Source organism: Astyanax mexicanus, chromosome 2 (genome assembly GCF_023375975.1).
Source record: "Astyanax mexicanus isolate ESR-SI-001 chromosome 2, AstMex3_surface, whole genome shotgun sequence".
NCBI lineage: Eukaryota > Metazoa > Chordata > Actinopteri > Characiformes > Acestrorhamphidae > Astyanax > Astyanax mexicanus.
The window spans coordinates 34,426,005-34,450,085 of NC_064409.1; the positions used below are offsets into that span (position 1 = coordinate 34,426,005).

Sequence of the window (24,081 nt, forward strand, 5' to 3'; positions counted from 1 at the left end):
AGAGATTTATCTCCTTCTGTTTTTAAAGATATGTCTATCCACACATGAAAATGCTTGCCTAAGCATGATGCTAGCACTGCATTGGGTGAAAGTACCTTAAAAAGTGAGACATAAGAACACCACCATAAATTTGTTTTAATCCCAAGTTAGTCTACTCTATATGTAGTGTATGTCTATGCAAGTCACAAAATGATGGATTATATTCTGGAAAATGAAACATAACGTAGACTTTCACAATAATGAAGGAATGAGGTTTGCTACTGTTTTAGGCAGACACTCAATGATCAAAGTATTAACAATGCTGCTTTTATACATACAGAGTAAACTACGGTAAATAAAAAGAGGAAAAAAAAGTTAATGATATTTAGTTAAAGTAATTTTTTTAAAGGGTCTAATTACATCATGATATAATAGTATCATTGTATCATTAGCATTAAATGGTCCTAAAATGACTAATATATTTTAGTCCAATAATTTCTGGAACTAACATTGTCCAAAAAATTGCAGCCTAACATAGCATTGTATATTTGCAGTAGAACATCATGCACATTTATTCATATGTCGAATCAGAAGTCTAGTGCCATATGAGCGTGGATGTTGTAGTTTTATGACTTTTTTATGATGATAATAGCCGGATGCTTGTAGACTGGGCCGTTGACTGTAAAAGGGATTGCGGTGATAATCGTCAGTGCTGCACGTGCTCGGTATAAATCATGCGTAATCTTTTAATCAATGCCTCAGAGTTGCGTTTCTAGTGGTAAGAACTTTGATTCAGCTCCTTTGGTAATTGTGTCGGGAAACTTAAGTGAGAACCTTCCCATTTGTTCAGCACATTGAGACATTATGTCTGTGTGAATAGGGTGCTGGGGAGCCGTTAGCTGCTGTAAAAAGCCTGGCTGACTGTTTAAGTGTGTGTGTGTGAGCACAAAGAGTCTAGGCAAATGGGAATAGAGTATAGAGTGAGAATTGGGAGCTGTGGGCAGTGCAGTAGTTTCTCACTGGCATCTAGTCTGGGTTTAGAATGGCTCCCCTTGCATTTGGGTTGTTACTGGCTGGGGGGAGCTGCCCTGTGCTGTAATGGGCGCTTTGGGCATCATTCGGACCTCTTCTCTCGCCCATCCACACTCAACAGCTGTCAGCCCCTCCACTTTCCCCCCGGTGTTTATCTCCGCAACTGTCCTGATTTGTGCATTGCCAGAGTGGGCAGGTGTACGGCGGCGAGGGCCCGAACCCACTCTTAGCCAGGCTGGTGCAGCCGTAGCTGCCCGGAGCTCTCGTATTCAGAAGAATCAGCTCTGGGAGCAAGTAATCCTGGACTGGCTTAGTCCAGCACAATGGCTGACCTCTGCTGGCAGTCAGGACAACCCTGAGCTCAGAGAGAAGTGTCTAATCGCAGCCGCCTCGTCAGCGTCCTCCCCCTTCTAAAGCCTCCCAGTGCGGCAGGGGAAGAGCTGTAGCGGAAGGACGAGCAGGACAGAATCCTTTTCTGAAGGACTGAATTTTCACTTCTTTTCCACACCTCTGGAAGGAATGGAGTTGTGTATAGTCTGTATTTGTTGGAGAGAGTGGGTTATTGTCCCTTTGAGAGATGGAGAGGATGTTTTGGTGCTTTCTTAAAGTAATGTTACTCTTTTCCTTTTGGATTTAAATCCACTTGGGTTCAAATCGTTTAGAAAACTCCTACTTTCTTGGGCACTGCTAGACTCTTAACACTACAACTACTACATGTTGAATATTTACCAATTATTATTTTGATAGTCGACTAATCTGTTTATTATTATTCCTATCGATTCGTTGATAAGGCAATGCTTATATTTGCCATACCCTTCATCTTCCTGTGGACATGGACGTGTTTAAGGATGACCAAACGTGGGAATTCTGGACGTGGTTCTCGAAAGTTACAGAGAGTCTAGACGCCCCAGTATAACTTTAGATACAAATGTAACTAACATTTATTTTCCTTACATTTTAGCTTTGAACCAGCTGAATGCAAACACAAAAATGAAAAATAAAATATCTAGTGATACCAGTGCTTGTTCCTAGTTCTTGCAATCATTTCAAAGCGATAAAAAGAACTAAATGTGGGATTCAGGTGCATTTTAAATGTCCTGAAGACATTTAAATGGAGAATGTTTTGATATTTGGTGAGAAAATATGTAATCTAATCTTTTGTAATTGTCTATGACTTATCAATCAGAGGCAGGTTATATCTGCCTAATATCAATGATTTTACTCTATTCTTAGATACACTGAGTGTATTATCAATATCGTCACATGTTGGATTATTGAGCCTTTTCTGAAATTAGACAAAAATACCTGTATTCTTAAAAATCATGATTATCACAATGGTGTTATTGCGAACGTGCAAAAGTCACATCTCAGGCCTTGCAATGTCATGTGAGGCAAATAACACAGTTTTTTTTACTTTTTGATACAAAGTAAATTCACACTTTTCTCATTGTCCATGAATCATCTAGCCAATGTCCAATATTGTACTCCAATTTGGAGAAACCTAGTGCAGCAATGTATATTAGAAAGAAAAATAGGAATCTTAATGTATTTTGCCACGATAATGTAGCAAACGTTTGTTGTTTGGTGTCTCTTTGAAAATGGTTGATCTTTCTCAGCATTTAAGGTGGATTTCCTGATATCCTTCAATTATATCCTGTCTAAAATAACCTTTATAACTATTACAAGCAAGTCATCATAGTATGCAGTGGAACTTTATCAAATGTTGACTTCTGTCACAGCTTGGCTGCCTGGCTACATAGTGGTAAAAAAAAAAAAAAAAAACTGCTCGTTTCAAGTGAGAAGTTGAGAGGCATGAAAAACTTTGTTCCCCGCAACAAACTGCTGCATTTGACCCAATTTGGAAGTTGAGACTGCATGCGTGTGCACCCGTGAGCTGCTGTGGGTCCATAGCTGTTTATTCTTTTAGAGTGACTGGCACTAAAGTGGCTTGCTTACTCATCACATTTGCCACTTTAGACTGTGACTTCTGAAGCAGTGTTGACGTGATTACAGAATTTGGAGTTTACAAAAACATGGATTTCCTTTGTTGGAGCAGAAGGTTCTGTGGAGTTTAGCTAGTAGGTAGTTTTCAAAGCGTTGCATTTGGAATATGTTTCCGTACATCTGATCCATCAGGACACTGAACTGTACAGAAAATTCCTAGAGATTTCTGTAGATGGGTATGTTCAGAACGTCGCTCTCTGGGGAAGCCCTTATTATATTACTTGCCAGTCATCAGTGGTATGATTAGCATAGGTCAGTGCTATCCGTAGTAGGTCATGTCCTTGTTCTATTAAACAGAGATGCTCCATGTTTGGCAAGCTCTGTAGTCATATTTCATATTTTGAATAGTCTTATTGAATGTTGAATGTGTTTTGCATACACTGAAAGAAAGAAACACACAGGGGTTGGTTATCACTTATGAACCCAGAGCTTTGTAGCATTGTAATCTTACCTCAGTTTGTTTGATCATTAAGTAAGCGGGAACAAGGGGAGGAAAATATTTAATAATGACACTTTTACACTGCATGATATCTACTAGAGCTTGACTGCATGACAAAAATATTGAATATCATGAAATTTAAAGACATTTTTACGATATATGCTATTTATCTCAGTGTATTCACACACAGATATAATGCATCAGAAGTAGCATATTCTTTAAAATCATTTCTTAAAATAAAAACTGCTATTTAGATACTACTCCTGTATACTACAGTGGTGTTTATTCCATTTTTGCTGCACATCATCTAGTTAAACAGAACAATTGCAGTTACACTCTCTGCAAATGAAGTGCACAGTTGGATCAGTGTTTTTTTAAGTACTAAAGATATCTTTGATATGATCATGAATGTATAGTGTTAATTAGCTAAGAAGATTTACCATTATACAATAAAATAGTGTATTGTAGGGACTAGAGCAGAGCTATGGATCAGTTTGGAACCTGTAGACGTTTTATTTATTTTACCACTACCCTCCTCAACCCCCTCCAAAATGTAGCTGGATTCTTTTATCAACCATCAGTCCAAGGACCTAATGTGCCTTTGTAAATGAAATAAAAACACACGACCACTGATCACTACTCTACAAATTGTAGCATTCTCTTTGTCCAATCAGGCATCTACAATGTTTACACCTCACATTTTAGTCCCTCCTTTGCTTGCTTGGAGCCATGGTCATGCAGGTACTGCAGAATTAAACTTTGACCAACTTTTTCTAATGGAAAAGGGGAAAGAAGTTGAGAATAATTCTAAAAGTGTACATGGAAATTGCACACAAGCCCATTCCTAATCAATACCTTTTTCTGTTCCTCCTGCACTGTTTCATGTGCTTTTTATGTTCTCTTCTGCTGCTTATTTTGTTCAATTAAACTAATGTGGGCATTAAGAGACAGTGGTGCTGCTTCAATGTTGCCAGCAAGTGCTTTGAATTGGGGCTGATCTGCTCCTCTAAAGAATTAGCTTAGCCGGTGCTTCCTTTAATGCAAATGACCACAATTTCTACATCAGCTGAGTAGCTTTCTGCTTGAACAGTGGTCAATGCACTCTACACAGACTGCTGAGATTTTAAGGTGGTTTCACAAATCTATAGTACCGGTATGTACATTGTGTGACTGCTGTTAAAATGCACATGCACGAGGTCTTTTGGCTTCAAGCAGATCTTAAACAATTACAAACACACTTCCCCCATCCCCGTTCACTTCGTTTGGCACCATAGGTGCAGTTTTCTCAAGCTTGTGGACCAGTCTTTACCAGTTGGCGCTGGCTAACAGTTTCCATTCCCTGGTGTGGAACGTGTCGTTTAGCATAGCGGCGCGCCGTGTTTACCTCTACACCGCTACCTCTGCAACAATGCTAATGGCTCAGTAATGGCTGTGCTCGTCGCTGGTGAGGAGGGGGGGTGGGAAGCGTCAGTTAGCCAGTGCCAGAAGAAGTGGGAGGTGAGGCGCATGCCAAGCCTGACTGATTCACCCCGCCTGCGTGCCAGCCAGATGCCCGGCGCTATCTGCGTGTCTCGCGCGCGGGACGCACTCTCGCTGCCAGAGTGGCACGCCGAGCCTGGCACCGGACACTTCTGCCGCCACAGGCCTTGTTAACCTTCCACTAGTTGGAAATGGTTTCGGGGAAGACAATGCACTTCTCCAAAGCCTGCTGAGCTGCCGTCTTGTCTCAGTTCACCAGCACTTTTCTTTCCATCGACAGATTGTGGAAGTTGTGAATGTGTGAACTAAGGATGTGCGATATATACGAGAAACGCGATATTGGATATCCCAAAATGGTAAAAAGTGATAAATAAGAACCCTGAATTTGTTTGAACTCAAGGCTTTTCGGCTCTTGGCTGCGCTGAGGAATTTTAGTAAGTGCGTTTAATGTGTGCATCTACCAGAACCAGTTTATGGCTTTGGAGAGCCTACCCACTTCCTGTTTTCTCAGTTTTAGAATATAGCAAATCGAGCCTTCAGTGTAAATGGATATAAACTGCCAAAGACAACTTGCATGTATATTTCTAATTTCGTACAGCAAACAGTTTGAAGCTAATATTACCTCTACTGTGTGCTGATTGGTTGGTGAGCTGAAATTACAGCTGGGGCATTTTAAATAGGCCTAATTTTTAGTTTTTACAATTGTCTGGTGCTAAAACATTTAATATTATTCTGTGTTTGAAAAAAATATTATAAACATTTTAAAAAATACAGTAAAAAATAATTGTGCTCAAATGCTCCCTAAGAACTCGCTTCTGGGGTAGGTTATTCTAGAAGTCCTCTGCCTCTAGCACACTGCCCTTGCTCTACCTCTAGCCTTATGTCACATGATTAACATCTGCTATGTGAAGGCAAATAACGATAAACTATAAGAGTAACTATAAAAATACAATTTATCTTACTGGTCAAACGTAAACCATTGGTTCTAGGCTTGTTATCCTCTGCACTACTCAATCTTGCAGCATATAAGCATTATAGAGCACTTTGAACTTTCATGTGATGACATCAATTGTCCCCAATATCGACGAATAATGCACTTTGGCCTCAGTGACGAGCACCAACAAGCACAAAGTTTAATCCTATTGTCCAGCGCCTGGATTTACAGCAGCTTGAATCTACACTGTGTACCGAGGGCAGCAGCCCGGCCACAGCCACTTCACTGCAGACAGTCACCCGGCTTAAATTAACTGTGCTAACCTCAGCCCGCTGTCACTTTGCGTGGCGATGCGGGGAAAATATCATGCTCATGCCTGCATTCAGCCATCACTGGCCTCAGGGTGCTGAAGGGTGATTAGTTAAAGGCTTTTGTGTAGAGAGTGTGTGTGTGTGTGTGTCTGAGTGAGAGGGTAAAATAAGAACTGGATGGCTCAGAGAGAGGCCAGAGTGTGTTGGCATATTCTCCAACTTTGATGTCTGATGTCACCCTTGTATTTAATTAGCCCTTCACAGCTGGTGGTAAAGGTAGGAGAGCGGGATGGTAGGCTGCTATTGGTATAGGCGGTCTTTAATTAGAGGTGCCCCCTGCTGACAAGGTATTAAAAAAAAAAACACACTTTTTTTTTTTTTTTTTTTTTTAAGTCTGCACTGTCTATAAAGGCAGCAGGGGTGGTTGATGAAGTGGCCAAGGTCTGGTGAGTTTTATGTTTCAGTCTTCTCGGTGGATTTTACTTGTCAGTCCAATTGAAACGCTGGTAATGGAAGGCTGATGCAAGGCTGTACCAAACGAGCAAGTCCTCTAAGAAAGCACAATCCTGCTTTTTCCTGTCCTGATCCCAGTTCTGTTAACTTAGAATGTCTATTGTTTCCAAGTGAAGTCTGCTGTTTCAATAAAATGGTGCCTTACAATATTTTTATGACCCTGAAAAAATGTCAGACCAACATTTATTGGTCAGGGATAGTCATCTGCTTAGCACCAAGTGTAACACAGTTAACACACACAAGTGGGACTTGATTTAAGTGTTTTTACTGGGACAGTTGGGCTTTCCAAATGGCCTCCATAATTACAGCCCACCTTAATCTCACATGGGACACATCTTACTATCTCAAACATCTTAATATTATCTCAATATTAGGGGTATAAAATATCAATATATCGAAGTATTGTGGCTTTTTTTTTTTTTTTTTGCAATTCTGTCTAAATTATAATAATCTATTCATTTATAATTATTAGTTTACATGTCAGTTGTTTATTTAGTGTTGTATTTTTTTTTTACCCTTTTTACTTATTATTTAGTGTTGTACCACTGTTCTGAATGGATTAAAATTCAACATTTCTGTTTCAATTTTATAAAAGTATTTTCTTAATGTGACTGTTAAAATATTTTTTGAGAAAACTTTCACAATACATTGCCTTGCTTACAGTACCGCAATATATTGTGATATATTAAATCCTAACCCCTGCGGCGAAACATTTCCATTCAGGCATGTTATCTTGGATACATCTTAAAGTCTGTCCCTATATTAGTCATTTTTGTTAATAGGTTTAGTTTTTCTTTTTTTGTTGTTGTTGTTGTTTTTTAAATATAATAATCAAATGAACTCTTTGGCTACAATATTGCTTTTACAGTATGCTTAAGTTAATTGTATTTTATGCTTTCTATCAGTTTTATTTGATGTACACTAAGTCTGGTAAATCATGGTTGCACCACATGACATATTGTAGAATAGCTTCCAGCTCATCTGAATATTGGGATACTTAATCTAACATTTTATTTTTAGTATGTAAACATACTATTCTTAATGTTTAAACCATTAAACAATACTAGGAGTATATCTCCTTTTCTATTAGCAATAAAACACAAGTAAAAAGTAAATGCAGTGCATTAGCCCAGCTTTTTTCTCTTCCAGAAAATAAGGCAGTTTTGCCACACGCATTTCTCTTTTCTTACTGTTTTCTTATGAGCAGATTCATTCAGCGCTTCTCCTCAGTGTGCAGACCTGAGAGCCTTTTAACACGTGGACGACTCATGATTAAGTATCCAATCAGACAAGTTCATAAAAAAACGCGAACAGGGACTTGTGTCTGCCATGCATAAAACAATTTATAGATTAGATAACTGTTTTAGTTGAACCTGTGGTCTTACCACATTTATTAAGCAATTATGTGTGGTTCATAGCTTTCTAAACACAACAAATAAAAAAGCCCAAATGAGCTCAGCTTTTTAGATATGCACCAACCATGCCAAACTCCATTTCCCGGCCGAACTTTACGCGTTACCCATATGATTTCAGTTTTTGAAGAAAAAGAAGCGTGTTGTGGTAATGGTGGCATGCAACGTAAAAACTAATTGAATAATATAATATAAATGAGTCATAATGCTAACTACAACTAATTGAACACATTATTCAAGCTACCACTGCATGATGGCACAACTGTGTTAACAGAAGAATTGAGCTGCTGCTTGTTTTTTTTTTATTACGGAAGAACAAATAACTTCCCTCAGTGACCATTGCCTGCTTGTTTAGTTGCTATAAGTGATGCAAGCATGTTTAGGTATTTAGAGCAATAAATGTAAAAAAATAGTAATAATAAGGCAGTTTTATTCCCTTTTGCTCTGTAGGAATCAAGCCAACATTTTTTTTGTGTTAAATTTGCAACCAGAGTCTGCACATTAGAAACTAGAGGCAGTACCAAACACACCTACATATTGATTAGGCCCAACCCTTTCCATAGACCAAGTATAAAAGTGTATTTTATTCCAAATTGTTTTACGTTCCATCAAAATTCAGTACCATAGCTCAGCTCTGTTTACTTTTTGCTGTTTCCAACTGATATAAACCAAAGCTACTTAAGTATGGTTCAACTCCCAAGCTTATGTGAGAGATGTTGTAAATGTTTTAAACAGTTCTTGAACTCTGTTCTTGCCAAAAATAAAATGGATTTTGAAGGGAACTATAAATACTGTAGGTCCAGCATCGCTGACTACTTTAGCTGGTTGGTTTACAACAAATCTGTTGTAAACAGGCCATTTTTTACCAATGTCACTTACTGAAAAAGCTCCTAAGAACATTTACTTTATGTATTCTGTGCATCCAAAAGAACATTATAACCACTAATAGTATTATTAACCAGGTATTTGACTGACAGCTCGACTATTACTTTGCTGCTCAATCTTGTCAAGCCTCTGAATCACGTTGTCCCTAGGTATAATTCCCCTTTTTTACGGAATAGCAAAATCATATTTTAAAACAAAGAAAAACAAATGTGCCAATAATAACACGTGGAAAACTAACTGTTAGAATTAAGAGCTGCAAATGGAAAGACGAAAAAACTATGAGACTTAAAATATGAGATGGAAAATGTGGTGTTTTTTCATTGTTGCAAACCAACAACGACACAAAACCTGGCGGCTGCATACTTACTCTCCATATTTACATAATAATAAAGTAATTTATCCAGTTTTAAAATGTTAACGTATTTAGGCTTGTAGGCTAATAATAATTTGTAGCAAAAATGTTGTGCTCATGCATAATTTTACAAGTAATTAAATGTTGATTATGCAAATTTCACACCTCATTTCATTGATCCGATTGGCCGCCACCCTGTTAAATAAGTTTCTTTTTTGTGTGCCGCTACTAAATTTACGAGCAATCCACCTAACCTCTCCCTGAGCTGTCTGCATCCCACCAGGTTAGTCAAAACAAGTGGAATTCCTCCTTAATTTTCCGTTCTCTAAAAGCAGAGCGCTGTGACTGCGCTCACACGGTGAATCAGAGGGACTTTGATGGCCGCAGCGTTAAGTAGCTACCTTGGCTAGTTCCCTCCCCCTTCCCTCGGCCCCTTTGAAGGAGCACCGTAGGAGATGCTTGTCATACTCGAACCGCAAACTGTGCCAAAGTGAAGTCATTTTGCCCAAGTCCCTGTGTGTGGAGCTGATGTGCGTCAGAAGAGCAGGCCCTCTGGGTGGAACATGCTAGAAACTGGCTTTGGGGGAGAGGCTCCTCGCACTGTCACCATTTGCATCATGTTAAAATGAGAAACATGGGCAGAGCAGACAAGCTTGAAATGTCTCCCGAATGTGTAGCACCACCAGAGGCCACAGAAACCGCACCACAGAGATATGCTAATGTATAATGAAGGAGCAGCTTGGGAAGGCTTAGCCCGATTTCTGCACTAACCACCGATGATGGTGGGCGTGTGTGTAAGAGTCATACTACTTCTGTGCTCTTTTTTTTTTTCATGCAAGAAGCCCTTCATCTTGGTCTGCTTGGACATCGTGTAAATATTCAGTGCCATCTTAGCTGAGCCCGTGGTCCATATTTCATGCAAGCTTGCACAAGGCTTATTACCTCAGTCTTTTAAGCTTAAAGGTTAAAGTGCTTCTTTTGCACTGTCTGAAAACCAGGCTCCAAAGACAGGTGCTGTACAAGCCCACAGTTGCGTGTTTTTTGGGGCCTTTTCGAGCTCTTAAATCTCCCTTTGTGGCCCAAAGACACGAGGCAGAAGAAGTGATGGCGAGACGTGATTTGTAACCAGGGCCCTGAAGAACAAAAGCCAGCACAGGCAGTCATAAACTGCCTCATCTCTAGCTCATCTACACCCGCCTTTCTCTCACAGACTCACACACACACACCTCGCTAGAGAAACCTAGAATAGAGGCGCAGACAGAAGTGCATCCAGCGAACATCTGTTCGCGCATCCTCCTGAGACGGCGGAGGAGAAGGTCAGCCAATGACGAACGCTCCATTCAGCTTGTAATGGGCTGCTTTTGTGAGCGATCAGAAAATCTACAGATCTCCGTTAATGCCTCACAACAAACTGCGTATGCAGTTGACCCTGCTACAGCAGCTCGTAAATAACGACACTAAACAGCAAGAGTTTCTCGTTTCTGTACACAAAATAGGTTGTGTGATTTCTGAAGGCTTCTTAGGCTGAGCCACTTACTTGCTACCCATTGCTTGGTGCCTTCACCACTTGCTTCTGCTTGCATTTTGGATCTTGGTACCTGGTTTGTTATCCACTAAGCTTGAAATATATATTTGGTGCTGTTGTAAAACCTACCATGCTTAGAAGCATCAGCACAAACTGAGTAGGGTCTTATTTCTGATTCTCAGTTTACGGATAATTACGTCACTGAGATTGATTGATTGACTAATTATTTTCTATGGGCTCTTGAAAGTTTACAAGTCATGCTTTAGCCCCTACTCTGCATGCTTGTACTAAAAAGTACCCAGTTCCAAGTAACCTAGTACAAAACTTGCCTAGTGGAAAAGCTAAAATGCGTATTAGGAGTCGATCAATTTTAACAGTGTAGGTACCATGAACTGCACAAGCGCCATTAGTACAATAGTTATTTATATCTTAAATTTAAACCTTTAATCGAATTAGAAAGTCTTAAAACGCATGTTTGACCATCTGCCCACAGCCGATCACTTGCTCAAACAATCGAAATGCATATCACAATGCTCTCTCAAACATAAAATCCGGCCTAGTATTCCTGCCTCCTCAGCAACGACGGACAAGATCATGCTCTGACCCTGTGCCCATGATCCTCATCTGTGTTGCAGTCTGTCACTGCCATTGTTATCTCTATTCCATCTGTCCTGGTGGACCGCCCCTCCCCCACATCACACTTCTGCTGCTTCGCTTCCCCAGTCGCCCCAGTAACAGTCCCTCTGTCCAAATTTGGCTGGCACTGATGCTGCAAGGTCTTCACTTGATCTCCCCACTGCCCCAGCGTTCCCATCCTTACTCTCCGTTCCTGTTCATCTGTCCTACCGCTTCACTTTCATTTAATCTCTTCTTTAATCTCTTTGCTCTTCTCCTTCCTGCTCTCCCTCCGTCTCCATCATGTTTCTTCCTCCCCCTTCCCCATTTCTGCCAAGCTCTGATCTGTTTGCTAACACAGAGCCACATGCCCCCTTTTGAAATCGCTTCCTAATTGCGAATGAGACACTGTGGAGGCGCTCTTGCAAAATGGAATAACTGCATCTGCTAAGCGGCAGCTCATGAGTGTGCTCTCTGCTTCTGATTCTCTCGCCAGCACAATCGCATGCAACATTCAATTTAAAGCCCCTCGCTCTTTGTGCGGATGCCTTATAATTACAGCTCGCCCTTAAACAGCGGCACACAGAGGCATAATTGTAATGTTTTAAGTTGTAGAAGCATCAGCGACATGGCTGGTGCAAATTAATTTTAAAACAACTCCTCTCTTTGTAGCTGCAATTCATGCCGGCGCCCTTTAAAACGCACCTTTTTCTGATCGTGTGTCATATTGTAACAAAGCTATCTCCTGGAACAATACTTGCTTTGTGAATTCAGCATCTGACTCATTGGCTGAAAGTGAGAGGGCCACATTTGACTTGATCTGGCTTGATCTCTGCTTAAGTGACCAGCATGAGCCATTGTTGAAGCACAGATTCAAAACTACAGATTGTGTATAGAATACTGGACACAAGTTTGCCATGTTCCATTTAAGTATAAATACCATTGACATAAGCTGTGGTATATGAGTTTGGGGCCTTCTGCATTTAATATGGATGTAATTTCTGCCAGAGACATTTGTAGCTAGATAATTTGTCACTATTACTTAGTGAATTGCACATAAGACAATTCTAACCATATGCAATGGAAGCAATGTTTAATGCATGCGTTAAACTTTGGATATGGAACTTGGCACCCGCTATAAGTCTTCACTCACACTCATAATAATAATTCACTTCACCTTGCCATGAGCACATTGACCACTGTTCAGCCTCACTCAAAAGATAACGCCTCATAACTTAAACAGTTCTGTACATTTCCAAGACCTCCTCAGAAGTAACACCTCTACTTACTTAAAGGGTTCATATTATGGAAAACTGAACGTTCCTCACTTTTTGCATAGAGTGTGATAAACAAAAACAAGTTCCAAATATATTCTACCTGCAGTCTAGGCTAGAAAGACAGCCAATATACAATTCCCAATTCTGATAAAAAATAAATAAACTACTTGCATGCGCTCAATCAGCACATTGCAGTCCCATCCATCCACATTCCAGTAAATTGTAAAAACAGTAAAAGTTCAACTGGACTTCTTAAAGTATTAAAAACAACACAGGGCAGTCAGAAAATATTTGAAAACATGCAATTTTGTGCTTTGTACACAAAATATCTCCAAAGTTATATCCAAAACGGCAACATAGCAGCGAATTATAATGATTGTGACTGGCAGCATCTTGCTGAAACTGTCCTGGCGAACAACTGACAGACAATTTTGGCAGATATCACATCCACATTCAATGCAGTAGGCCTCACACACATCTTGAAGATCAGTACAGCATTCTTTAACTTCCATGGAATGAGAGCTATATCATAAAAAGTTATTTTTCTATGACATATGGTATTACAATGTGGCAGAATCTGAAAAATGAAAATGTAAAATGATGAATGCTTTTGTACATACACCGTAACAGATGTCATAACTGGCTGTCAGAATAATAATAATAATAAAATAATAATAATAATAATAGTAATATAAATGCGAAAAAAAAAGAAAAAGAAAAATCAAAGTATAAGTTATAAATGGGCCCTTTAAGCTTCTGAAATGTTCAATACTGCCTACAGAAGGAAACATAATTCAGAAAATCGTTGGACAGACAGATTATTGTATTTTTTCCAAGATGCTGATATTGCATAATCCTAGCAGTAAATATGAGGAAGTATCCAAACTGGGTGGAAGTGGGCAGAGACGTGGGCCCTGCAGCCGGGCTTGGCCAGTGCTTTGGGACCAGGCAGCACTGTGGCCAGATGTCCCAGCTTTATGGGAAGGGTGTGTCCGTGCGCGTGTGCTGGATCAATTATCATTTAATCAGCCTTTAATCTCTTAGACAGCCTGTGCCCACTCAGCCAATATGCCTCTTGACACAAACATGCATTACGTTTTATTATCCTCTAATATGCTGTCAGTTTGTCGACTGTTTAGTCTTTCTCTTTTCTTGCATTTCAATTAGCAGTGTATGAGGCCTTGCATGAACACTTAGCTGCGCAACGTTCTTTCAACCCCCTTTTTATAACCCAAAAAAGACAAAAATAAAGGAAAATGCCAACATTCTGCAGGAATGCAAAGACCTCTAAAGCGGTCACACATTGAACACATTGCAGTCTTGAGAATCCCATGCATGCCAAGCCTGAATTTCACCGTGTTCTGAGAAGCGCATCCTGTTCTAAAAAGGGAGCAGGATCCTTTTATTACCATTTTGTGTATTAAACACCTAAATATATGTATATACTTGTTTATTAATACCATAATATGAAACAAAATCTGATGTTTAGGAATGCAATGAAAAGATTTGATTGAAACTTTCATGAAAAGGGCATCAATATATATATATTTTTTTAATTTTTTTATAAAAAAGCCCACAGTCTTGTAGATCATATTGTACTGTATTTTTTCCTAACAAAACAGATCAATTTGTGGTGATAAATCACCTACCACACACCTTTTTCTAAATTTTGAAGGCAAAATGCATTGAGTTGTATTTCTTTCTATAAAACCTGCTGTTTAACAAAATAAGCATTAAAGCACATTGAAACCACCTCAGCCAAGATCAAAGCACTTTATATGTATACTCTAAATATTCTTCTGATCGTCTTTGCCCTTGAAAAAAAAGTAGCTTTATTCAGCAGCTTTTCTGCCAGCTGTTTACCTGCAGCTGACGCATTGAGAACTTGGAAAGAAACACGTCATGTTTCAGATATCCACCTCCTAGGAGGCGAAAATGCAGACTCAGCCCTAATTACATAAGCTGAGTGTAAATTGACAGACGGTGATGCGGTCGAGCGTGTGTAAAGCAAGATGCATAACTCTTCTCTAAAGGAGCTCATTAGGTTCAAGCATCATCCAGCAGTTTCAGGGTTAAAGTCTAACTGCAGAGTCCTACTGCAGTGGTTGAAGCCTTTGCCTGATCGCTACAGTACGCCAGAAGAGAGAGAGAGAGGGAGAGTGAAGAAAAATCTCTACTTTTTTTCTTCCAAAAATCTGTTTTTATTGCATGTATAACATTTGGCACAGTACAAATTTATGGTGCTTACAAGATAAATCTGTAAAGATCAACATGGACCTTTTTTTCCTCTTAAAGAAAGACTTCTCAGTATAAATGTTTTTTTTTCTTTTCTTTTTTTCTTCTTTTCACTGCATTCTCTGTAGCATGGTTTAGAAATCACACAGAATGCCCTTTGAAAACACTACCCTCATTTCTTAAAGTCAGGACAGCATCTTTAAACAACTTGTCTTTTTAAATAGAAGTTACAAGTTAGAAAATAGTTTAATTTATTTTTAATATAATCTGCTTCTCTATGACAGCCCATGATAGTTTTTCTGATTTTTTTTTCTCTCCATATATATATATATTTATTTATTTATTTATAAGCATGTACATCAAGAAATCAGTCTCTAGGATTTGCACGCTGTACAAAAAAAAAGAACAGTCTTTTTTTTTTTTTTTTTTTCTCTTTGTGCATTCTATTGCATGTTTTCATTGGGTGTCTTGGGAGTGTTTTAAGGGGATTAGGGATATATTTCTGGCCGTGATTTGGCCACAATTTCTCTTTTGGGAGCAGGTTGTCGAGGGCTAGATTTGAGTCTCTTGTACTTTCTCCTTCGCATGTGTTTTCATGACGAAGGGCTCTGAGATAGTGGTGATGGTACTGGGCAAGGTTCGAGGAAGAGAGTTTCCAATGCTGTTGCTTTCTGTCCATTTAGCTGCATGTCCTCCAGGCTTGTAGGTGTTGTACTTGGGCTTTAGGGTGCTATAGTTGAGCTTATGGGGGCTGTAGTCCTCTTTGTGAGGACTGTAATCCATTTTAGACTTGTGGGGGCTAAAGTCTGGTTTGTGGCTGATGTATTCAGCTTTGAGTGGGCTGTAGTCTGCCTTAAATGCACTGTAGTCCGGTTTGAAGGGACTGCAATCCATCTTGAAGGGACTGTAGTTGGTGGCAGCTTTGTGGGGAATGTAATTGGTTTTGGCTTTGTGCGTGCTATAGTCTGTTTTGGGTTTGTGAATGCTGTAATCTGGTTTGAAAGGGCTGAAGTCTGGTTTGACTGTTTGAGATTTGTAATCAGGCTTGTGGGTGTTATATCCAGGTTTGTACGGACTTTGCTCTGGCTTTTTAATGTGATAATCAGGCAATGATCTGTGAGTGAAGTCTGGGGATGGTTTGTGAGGGCTGTAGTCCACTTGTGGTTTGTAAGTGTTGTAATCCTCTTTTGGCTTGTGTGTAATGTAGTCTGTCTTGGGAATCTGGATGCAGTAGTCCGATTTCGGTTTATAAGTGCTAAAGTCAGGTTTGGGTTTGTGGATGCTGTAATCTGACTTGGGTTTGTGAGTGCTGTAATCCATTTTGGGTTTATGGTAGCTGTAGTCTGATTTGTGGGTGATGTAGTCCAACTTGTGAATACTGTTATGGTCCCTAATCTCTGGTAGTGTTAGTGCTCCCTCCCCTCGTATACTGGCAGCAGATGCAGGTGGTGGTAGGTCCTCATCCACAGGAATGATCTCCACAGTCCTGGCTGCAGCCACGGTGCTCCTTTGTTGATGCCGCTTCCTCAGTTTGTAGAACACTATTAGCATGATTGCTGCTAGCAGTGTCACTGCCACAAAACAGCCAATGATGATCTTTGTTGTCTTCATGACCTCGTCCAGGCTGGTGCTGGCTGGATTGGGAGGTTTCCCTGTTGTAACTTTTGAAGCTGGCACTGCAGGCGGCCGACTTGGTGGTATGTCAGTGCTTTGGAGAAGTACTGTTGGTGTTGAGATGAAAACCGGTTGAAAGACAGAGGGAGAAGCTGTGGTCGTTGTACTTGCACCTGGTGTGGTTGTTGTGGTCTTGGTTTTTGGCAGCTCAGATGTCGGTCCCAGCACTTCCACTGTGACAGTAGTGAAGTAGCTGAGGTTGGATGTGTTGAGTTCAGCTGCGCTCACATTTAAGTAAGCCGAAGCATTGGATTTTCCTGCTGCGTTGGACACCATGCAAGTGTACATGCCTGTGTCGGCCACAAGCACGTTCGAAAAGTTTAGAGTTCCATCATTGAGCACGGTTATCCTTGGATGACTGGATGCATGTGTCAGTATAGTGCCATTTGGTAGGAGCCACCGCACTGACGACATTGACGGCGTTCGACATCGCAGCTCTGCTACCCGTTCTGCTGAAATATTGAGGTCTCTTGGGGCATCTGCAATGAAGGGGGCAGAGCACTGCATTGCACCGGTGTCACCTCTGTCCACCTCCACCATCTGACGACCTCTCATGTGTGCTGGAGAATGACATCTGCCGCAGCAGGTCGAGTTGGTTGGGATGTAGTCACGCAGCCACCGTGCTAGCCACAATGAATCGCAGCCGCAGTTCCAAGGGTTGTGGTGGAGGTGTAGTTCCACCAAGAACTTCAAAGGGGCAAACAACTCATGGGGCAGAGAACTCAGATTGTTGTGGGCTAGGTTTAGCTCCACCAGAGAGGACAGGTCATCGAATGCATTGCGTTCAATTAGCCCTATTTTAGAGTTCATGATCCATAGCTTTTTAAGGGATGTCAGTCCTTTGAAAGAGCTGGGTTTGATCTCAGGGAAGAAGTTCTCTGAGATCTCCAGCTCCTCTAGTGCTAGCAGCGGGTTCAGGTTGGGCATCTCTCCTCGGATGTTGCACATGCCTAAGTTGAGGTACTTGAGGTTGACCAAACCCTCAAAGGCCCCTTCAGAGATGTACTCAAGCTTTCTCAGCTCACCTAGGTCCAGACGCATGAGAGAGGGCACTCGGTTGAAGGCATAAGAAGGTATGCTCTCGATGGGGTTGTTTCTCAGCCACAGTTCCCTCAGCTTTGACAGATACTCAAAAGCGCCGCTAGGCACTACTGTCAGCCGGTTATCGAAGAGCTCCAGGGTGTTCAAGCTGGTAAGGCCATTGAAGGCTCCTACCTCGATCTGTCGGATGGCATTGCGCCCCAGCTGAAGCACCTCCAGGTGGTGGAGATGTCGAAAGGAGTCGGCCTCCACTGCCTCGATGCCGTTCTCCATCAGGTTGAGGTGCCTTGTGTTTGTGGGGATGCCAGGGGGCACGCGGGTGAGACCGCGGCGGGTGCACACCACCTTGCTGAGCTGGTTACTGCAGGAGCAGACGGGCGGGCAGCCTTGGGGACCCGCCGCTCCTGCCGCCACCTCCACGCACACTTGCACCATGAGGAAGACGACACAGAGCAGGGCGGTTTTCCTGGCTCGACGCACAGCTACCCGCCCCAGGAGACTCATGATGTGGCACGTTCATAATTCAGCATCGTCTGGGGGGCGGGGGAAGGGATGGGGGGTGGGCTTTGGGGTGACGGTAGTGATTGGGAAGAAAGGAGGAGGTGGAAAGGGGAATGAGGGGAGGGGTTTGGTGCTAGTTTAAAGAAAACTGTCCCTACCCTGGGTTAAGCAACACTCTAGCTTGTTTTTCCATTTACTGAACTAGTGGGGCCATCTTCATTAACAAAGTGCGAGAGCAACGGGGATGGGTAGAAAAAAAAGCCAAGGAGTAATGAACGAGAATAGGGCAGACTTTTTATATATAAAGCTTTGGAAAGGCCAGACACCTACCTCAGTGGTTTTACAGGTCCTTTTTTTGCAATCACAATCACAGATGCTGCTATTTTCTCCCTTTTTCTGTTTCTTTTTTTTTTTCTTTTTTTCAAAGATTCATATATCCCAGTGAAAAGGAATGCCTTTTAATTTAGTTTATTGTTGAAAGGAAAAAGAACACCAAAATGGCCCCTAATAAATCCAAAGAAGAGCATCCAAAGAAAAGCTGCAGGCCCACAGAGCTTTAGGCAATGATAACATTCCAGTTTTGTTCCCAGAGACGTGCTCCGTCGTTCGCTGTCACCTCATCCGCAGAAGCATGTCCTTGGAAACTGCCGCTTGAAGCCGCTGTTAAATGCCTTTTCTGAGTCTCCATAATAGTATAATGCCTAAATGCGCTAAACCAAGGCAGAGGGTGAAAAGGAGGAGGGTTTGGGGGGAAAAGGGGGGGGAGAGAAGAATCAGAATTCCTCAGTCTTTTCAGATGCTTCTCTATCCTTTTGTTTTAAAAATAAAAAAAGAAAAAAAAGAAAAGCCTGAATCCCCTAAGAGTCTTTTCCACTCACTTTCCCAGTTGCTGTCCTCCTTCTGTCAAGGCTTGTCCCTTGTCTGCTTGATTTGCCTCTGTGCCTCGGTCAGTTTAAAAGGCTGTGTGAGACACTGCAGTCACTGGGTTGCTTCTTTCCTTAACTAGTTCCGCTCTCCAGCTCGGCAGATTCACAAATGGTAGCGGCAGCAATCTGCCTCCCGCAGTCTTCCTGGTAATCCGTCACTTTCTTTTGAAAAGGGAATCGGCGAGTCCGAAGGAAGGTACTGCTGGCAGCACGAGCCCAATAAGGCTTGCTTGGTGGAGAAAGCTCTCTCCTGCTTTCGAGCACACTCTTGCGCTTGCTCGCTCGCACGCTCGTGCTCTCTCTCTCTTTTGCGCTTGCTCTCTCTCCCTCTCTCTCTCGTTCCCTGGAATGAGAGTAAGAGTGAGAGAGCAAGCGAGAGAGCGCACTTCTCCTCCCCTCCTGTGACGTAGCGTCGATCTGAAAAGTATCCGTATAGCGCGAAGCTAGAGCCCCTGCGGTGTCCTGAGCTGAGAGCAGCGTTGGGGAGCTCAGACCCACAGCCCCCGACTTGAGCTGCTGCCGGATGAGCGCTGGGAGGGAGAAGTACGTCCCCACGGCAACAGCGTTCTTTCTCGCTCTCGCGTTTCTTTTTTTCCCTTTTTCTTCTCCTTTTAACCCTGCTGGTCCTGCCTTAGTCCTGCTTCCATTGCTGTGTGCAGCAGCAACAGCTTACGATGTATTTTTTTTTTTTTTACCCCCCCAGCACGTTTTGGGGTGCTTTAGCAAGCAGTCAGCCAGGGCACAGGCACATGCGCTCACTCTCCCTTTTGTCCTTCAGTGGAAACGTGAATGTACTGCTGACGCATCGTGCTTCAAGCAGTGCATTGGTTTGATGCAGTGTTTTTGTGCATTAACTCATCCGCCCACTCTCTCTCTCACACACACACACACACACACACACACACACACACACACACATGCTCTTGCTCTCTTTGTCTCTCTTGTGCTGTCTCTCTCTCTCTCTCTCTCTCTTTCTCTCTTGCACTCTCCCTATCCCCCTTTTACTCTCTCTCTCCTTCTCCCTCACATGCGCATACAGACTTGCTCAAAACGCTCCTTCTCTGACACTATCCACCCCCTCCCCCTTCTGGCAATGGTCTGCTCTTTTGCTTAAGCCCTTTACTGGTTTTACAGTTTTCTCTCGTTACCTTTATCCACCATCTTCCTCTATACAACTGCCTTCCTCTGTTTAGCCTTTCTTTTTTTTGTTTTTTCTTTTACTGGTTTACTGGTTACTCTGGAGGTGGGGGGGGGGGTACATGGCATTATTTTAAGGCTGCACAAGAAAGCAGTGCATGCTGTTGTTATTTTGCAGATAAACACTGTCCAGTGAATTAGTGACTTTTTATGCCGTTCTCACTACTTCCTACATCCTAAGATGTGCTGCCCTGTTTCATCTTTGTCCACCGCCTCCTTCTCTTTTTTTGTTTGAGGCAGAAGGTGATGGTGGTGTTTAGTCACACAGGGTTTGTAACACTCCACTGCTGGATGAGTTGGAGAGGGAGACTGTAAGTGTGTTGGCCTGGTCAGTGCACGGTCCAAGAGGAGGCACAGTAGGGGTTGGACAGTACTGTGTGTGGGTCATCACTCTCTCCAGACGGATTAAGCCACTCTTGGATGCAGCTGAGGGAGTTTCTTGGCTGCACAGAGCCAGGCAGGACTCCTGGAATATAGGCTCTCACTCGTTCTCTCTCTCACCCCCTCTTTCTCCTGCCTTCCAAGATTAAAATATCCTTCCTGTCATGCTATGGGAGTTCTGACAGTGCTGGAACTGAGCACGGGCAGTACATCCTGTTTTAGAACGTTCCTTATCACCCCGGTAGAGTTTAAAAAATGTGCTTTTTCATAGCCTTTTGCACCCTCTACACTCTTGTGCCCACCTACCTACTGTTTGGAAGCCAAAGGAACTTTGTATAAAAAGGGTTATTTCGCAGTTTTACAACTCGCAGCTAAAACGATGAAGACAAATGACCGAAGGAACTTTCCTAAATAGAACAGTGCTGGAAGGGACCAGTCTCAAGATTTACTTTTGTGTGGTTCTGTGAATGAACAAACAATGGATTGTAGTAGTAAGCCAGTTAAAAATAGGGATACGGTGAGCTGTTTGTGATGTGGTTTTCTGGTTGACTCTTCATGTTTGTCAGGCAGATAGTGAGTGGCTCTGTTTGCCCATAGTCATACTGGTGGACAGGGATATGACACACATGATTTGGGACACGATAATCCCCCTACAGGCTTGTCCACCAACACGTGTGGGTTGGATGTGTGTTTGTATATGGTGCGCACACATCTGTACAGGAGGTTGCATGTGGCTCTGGGCAGTTCTTACCACGTGGACTGTACCACTCACTCCAGCTGTCTGTGTTGCTGATCCATGGACTGCAGTGTGACCCAGAATGCCTTGCTCATGTTGGGGGTGCCCATCTTGCTCACAGCCTTCTGGAAAAGGTCCGAAAAGGGAACTGAAGCTCCGGTCTGCCAGCCCACCTCGCCCCGGGCAGGGAAGCTTGTGGAAGAGGTCTGCTTGGAACTGGGCATGCAGTCCGACCCAGTTTGACGTGGTGGGAACTTGTCGGTTAGTCCAGAGTGGGGGAGGTGGTGAAGGAGCCCCAGGGTGTGCCACTAAATCTGGGCTGAAGCCAGCTGCATGTAGGTCACCCTCCCACCCGGCTCCAACCTACTGGAGAGCACCAATACTGTCCAATTAAGTCACTATGGGCTTTAGTCCCTGGGCTATGCTGTCTGGACTGTACCTTCAAAGCAGATCCATATCATTGAGCACTGTGTGCATTAGTGTCAGCAACACAGAGCCTGAAACACTTTCAGAATGGTCTTCCACTGGTACTGGTATGATGAAATACCTTTGGAATAACAATGTGGTCGTGCAATGTTCTGCTATACAGTACAATACCAGAGGACCAGAGTTGTGTGGAATAATAGGGGGAGGGGACAAACAAGACAACAGATATCATATCAATACATTTAAACCACTACAATTCCTGCAGTAACATGCAAGTCCAGCTGTGATGCGGTGAAGTTTAAACATTTAATGTGTTTATTGCCCCTCCAGATGGGTGGAATGTTTTAGTGACAGCTGCAATAAAATGTACCACTTTTTATCAACTTCACAGCATTTAAAATGCTAAAGAAATTATATTTCTGTAGTGGTCATTCACAGTGGAACATTGTGTCCTGTATAAATTGGCTTCTTATGGGGTTAGCCTTTATATAATAGTTAGAGAAGGGGGGTCTTGGGACCAGAAGGTTGCCTGGTTGAGTCCCTTGACTGAAGGAACTACAGTTTCTCTTTCCTCAGTAATTACAGCTGAGGTGCCCTTGAGCAAGGCACATAACCCCCAATTGCTCCCTGTGCACCTAGGTGGCTGCCCATTCCTCTAGGTGAGTGGTTACTGCAAAGGTGGCTTTGAATGATGTGATGCTTTGAATGATGATTTTCCAAGTTCAGAATCCAAGATGGCTGCACTGCACATAAAAAGTAGTAAAAACAGTGTTGGTATGTAGTTTATTAGCACTGTCTATTTGTCATTAAACCAGTCATCTGTGGACATGTTTTCACTGTGTTCAGATGTGCAAAATACCGTATAATGTGTTATGGCCAGCAGGTATTGCTAACAGTTTTTGTGCTAACATGTATTGGTGAAAATGCTTATAATGGATTGTTAAACCAGTTATAGTAAACCCTAAAAACATACTGTAAATATTTTACAGTAGTGTAAAATAATTGAAATATTAACTGGGTGTGTCACTTTTCTTGACTCTGATATCAGACTTATAAGGTTAACACATCCTGACAACAATGAGCCTTTCAAAACCAGATATATTTTATATCTGCTGCAGTATTCAGAAAGATTACGCCATATCCTTATAAAAATCACACAAGACTAGGGCTGAAGAATATATTGTATGTATTGACATTTTGCAATGTTCTGTAAAAAGTATGATATCAGAAAAGCATTTCTGCTAAACATGTTACCTTCTGGGTGTGATTTTAATAAATAAATCTTAAAATTTTAAAGAGTATATCCGCCTACTTTGTGTTTTTTTTTTTTTTTTTTTTTTTTTTTTTTTTGTATATCACCATTTTTCTTAAGCATGTCACCCAGCCCTACACAGGACTTAAAGTTTCTGTACTTGGTGCTGTTTTTCAGAATTGCTGCACCCCTGTATTTTGAACGCAGGTTATTATTTCAGTGGGGGCAGTAGTATTGTACTGTTCTGTCAGTCAAGTGGTTATGTAGCGAGTGCTCAGTTACTCAATTTCTTATGTCAAACTTCTACTTTAGACAAACATCTCCACCAACCAAGAATGAGCAGACTGTATGAAACATGGCCCAGAACTGAATGCACTGAATGCAATGTTTCAGCTCAGGGAATTATTGTGCTCTATTATGATGCATTTGGCTCGTCACCGCAGGCTCAGCTGCTGCCGCACAGCTCCAATGGAATAGACGAACAAGCTCCTGATATACTATTTTCTCTTTATGCACTCACAGACCCCTGTGACTTTTCTGTGGATCACCTCCAGAAAGTCGAAACAGACATACTGTGTGTCTAACAGTGTCACAGCGTGGGAATATGCAGTCTTATCCTCTTTTACCCATATGTTACTGCTGTTGTGTGTACACGTTTCTGAGGAACAGCAAACAGCTACTTTGTTTCGGGTGTGTGTGTTTGGGGGAGTGATGTTGCATCTACAGCAAACACACATACTCCCATCGTTGGTGTCAGCTCCAGGCTGCTCAGACATATTTTCTCCCAGGCTTTGAATCAATCAAATGTCAGTCTGAAAGCTCTGTCATTTCAGCAAACACTTGTGACCTTGAATGGGTTGGGGGAACGGACACTTCCGTTCCATTTAATTTCAGTTTCCAGGAATTAATTCCATGGGAGATTACTGCAGCAGGCAGCGCTGTGCCTCCCTCCCCC

General features: G+C 42.0%; 2 protein-coding genes across 2 annotated transcripts in view; one reads left to right on the forward strand and one right to left on the reverse strand.

Annotated features, from left to right (window-relative positions):
- snd1 (staphylococcal nuclease and tudor domain containing 1) overlaps positions 1 to 24,081 on the forward strand; it is a 276,271-nt gene that overhangs the window by 110,576 nt on the left and 141,614 nt on the right. The gene's annotated exons all lie outside the window — the stretch shown is intronic.
- On the reverse strand, positions 14,086 to 19,925 carry lrrc4.1 (leucine rich repeat containing 4.1). The gene is made up of 2 exons (XM_049474270.1): positions 19,087 to 19,925; positions 14,086 to 18,918 (listed from the first exon to the last, which is right to left on the reverse strand). Exon 2 carries the CDS (start codon positions 18,209 to 18,211, stop codon positions 15,545 to 15,547), a length of 2,667 nt encoding a protein of 888 aa, XP_049330227.1. The 5' UTR covers positions 18,212 to 18,918; positions 19,087 to 19,925; the 3' UTR covers positions 14,086 to 15,544.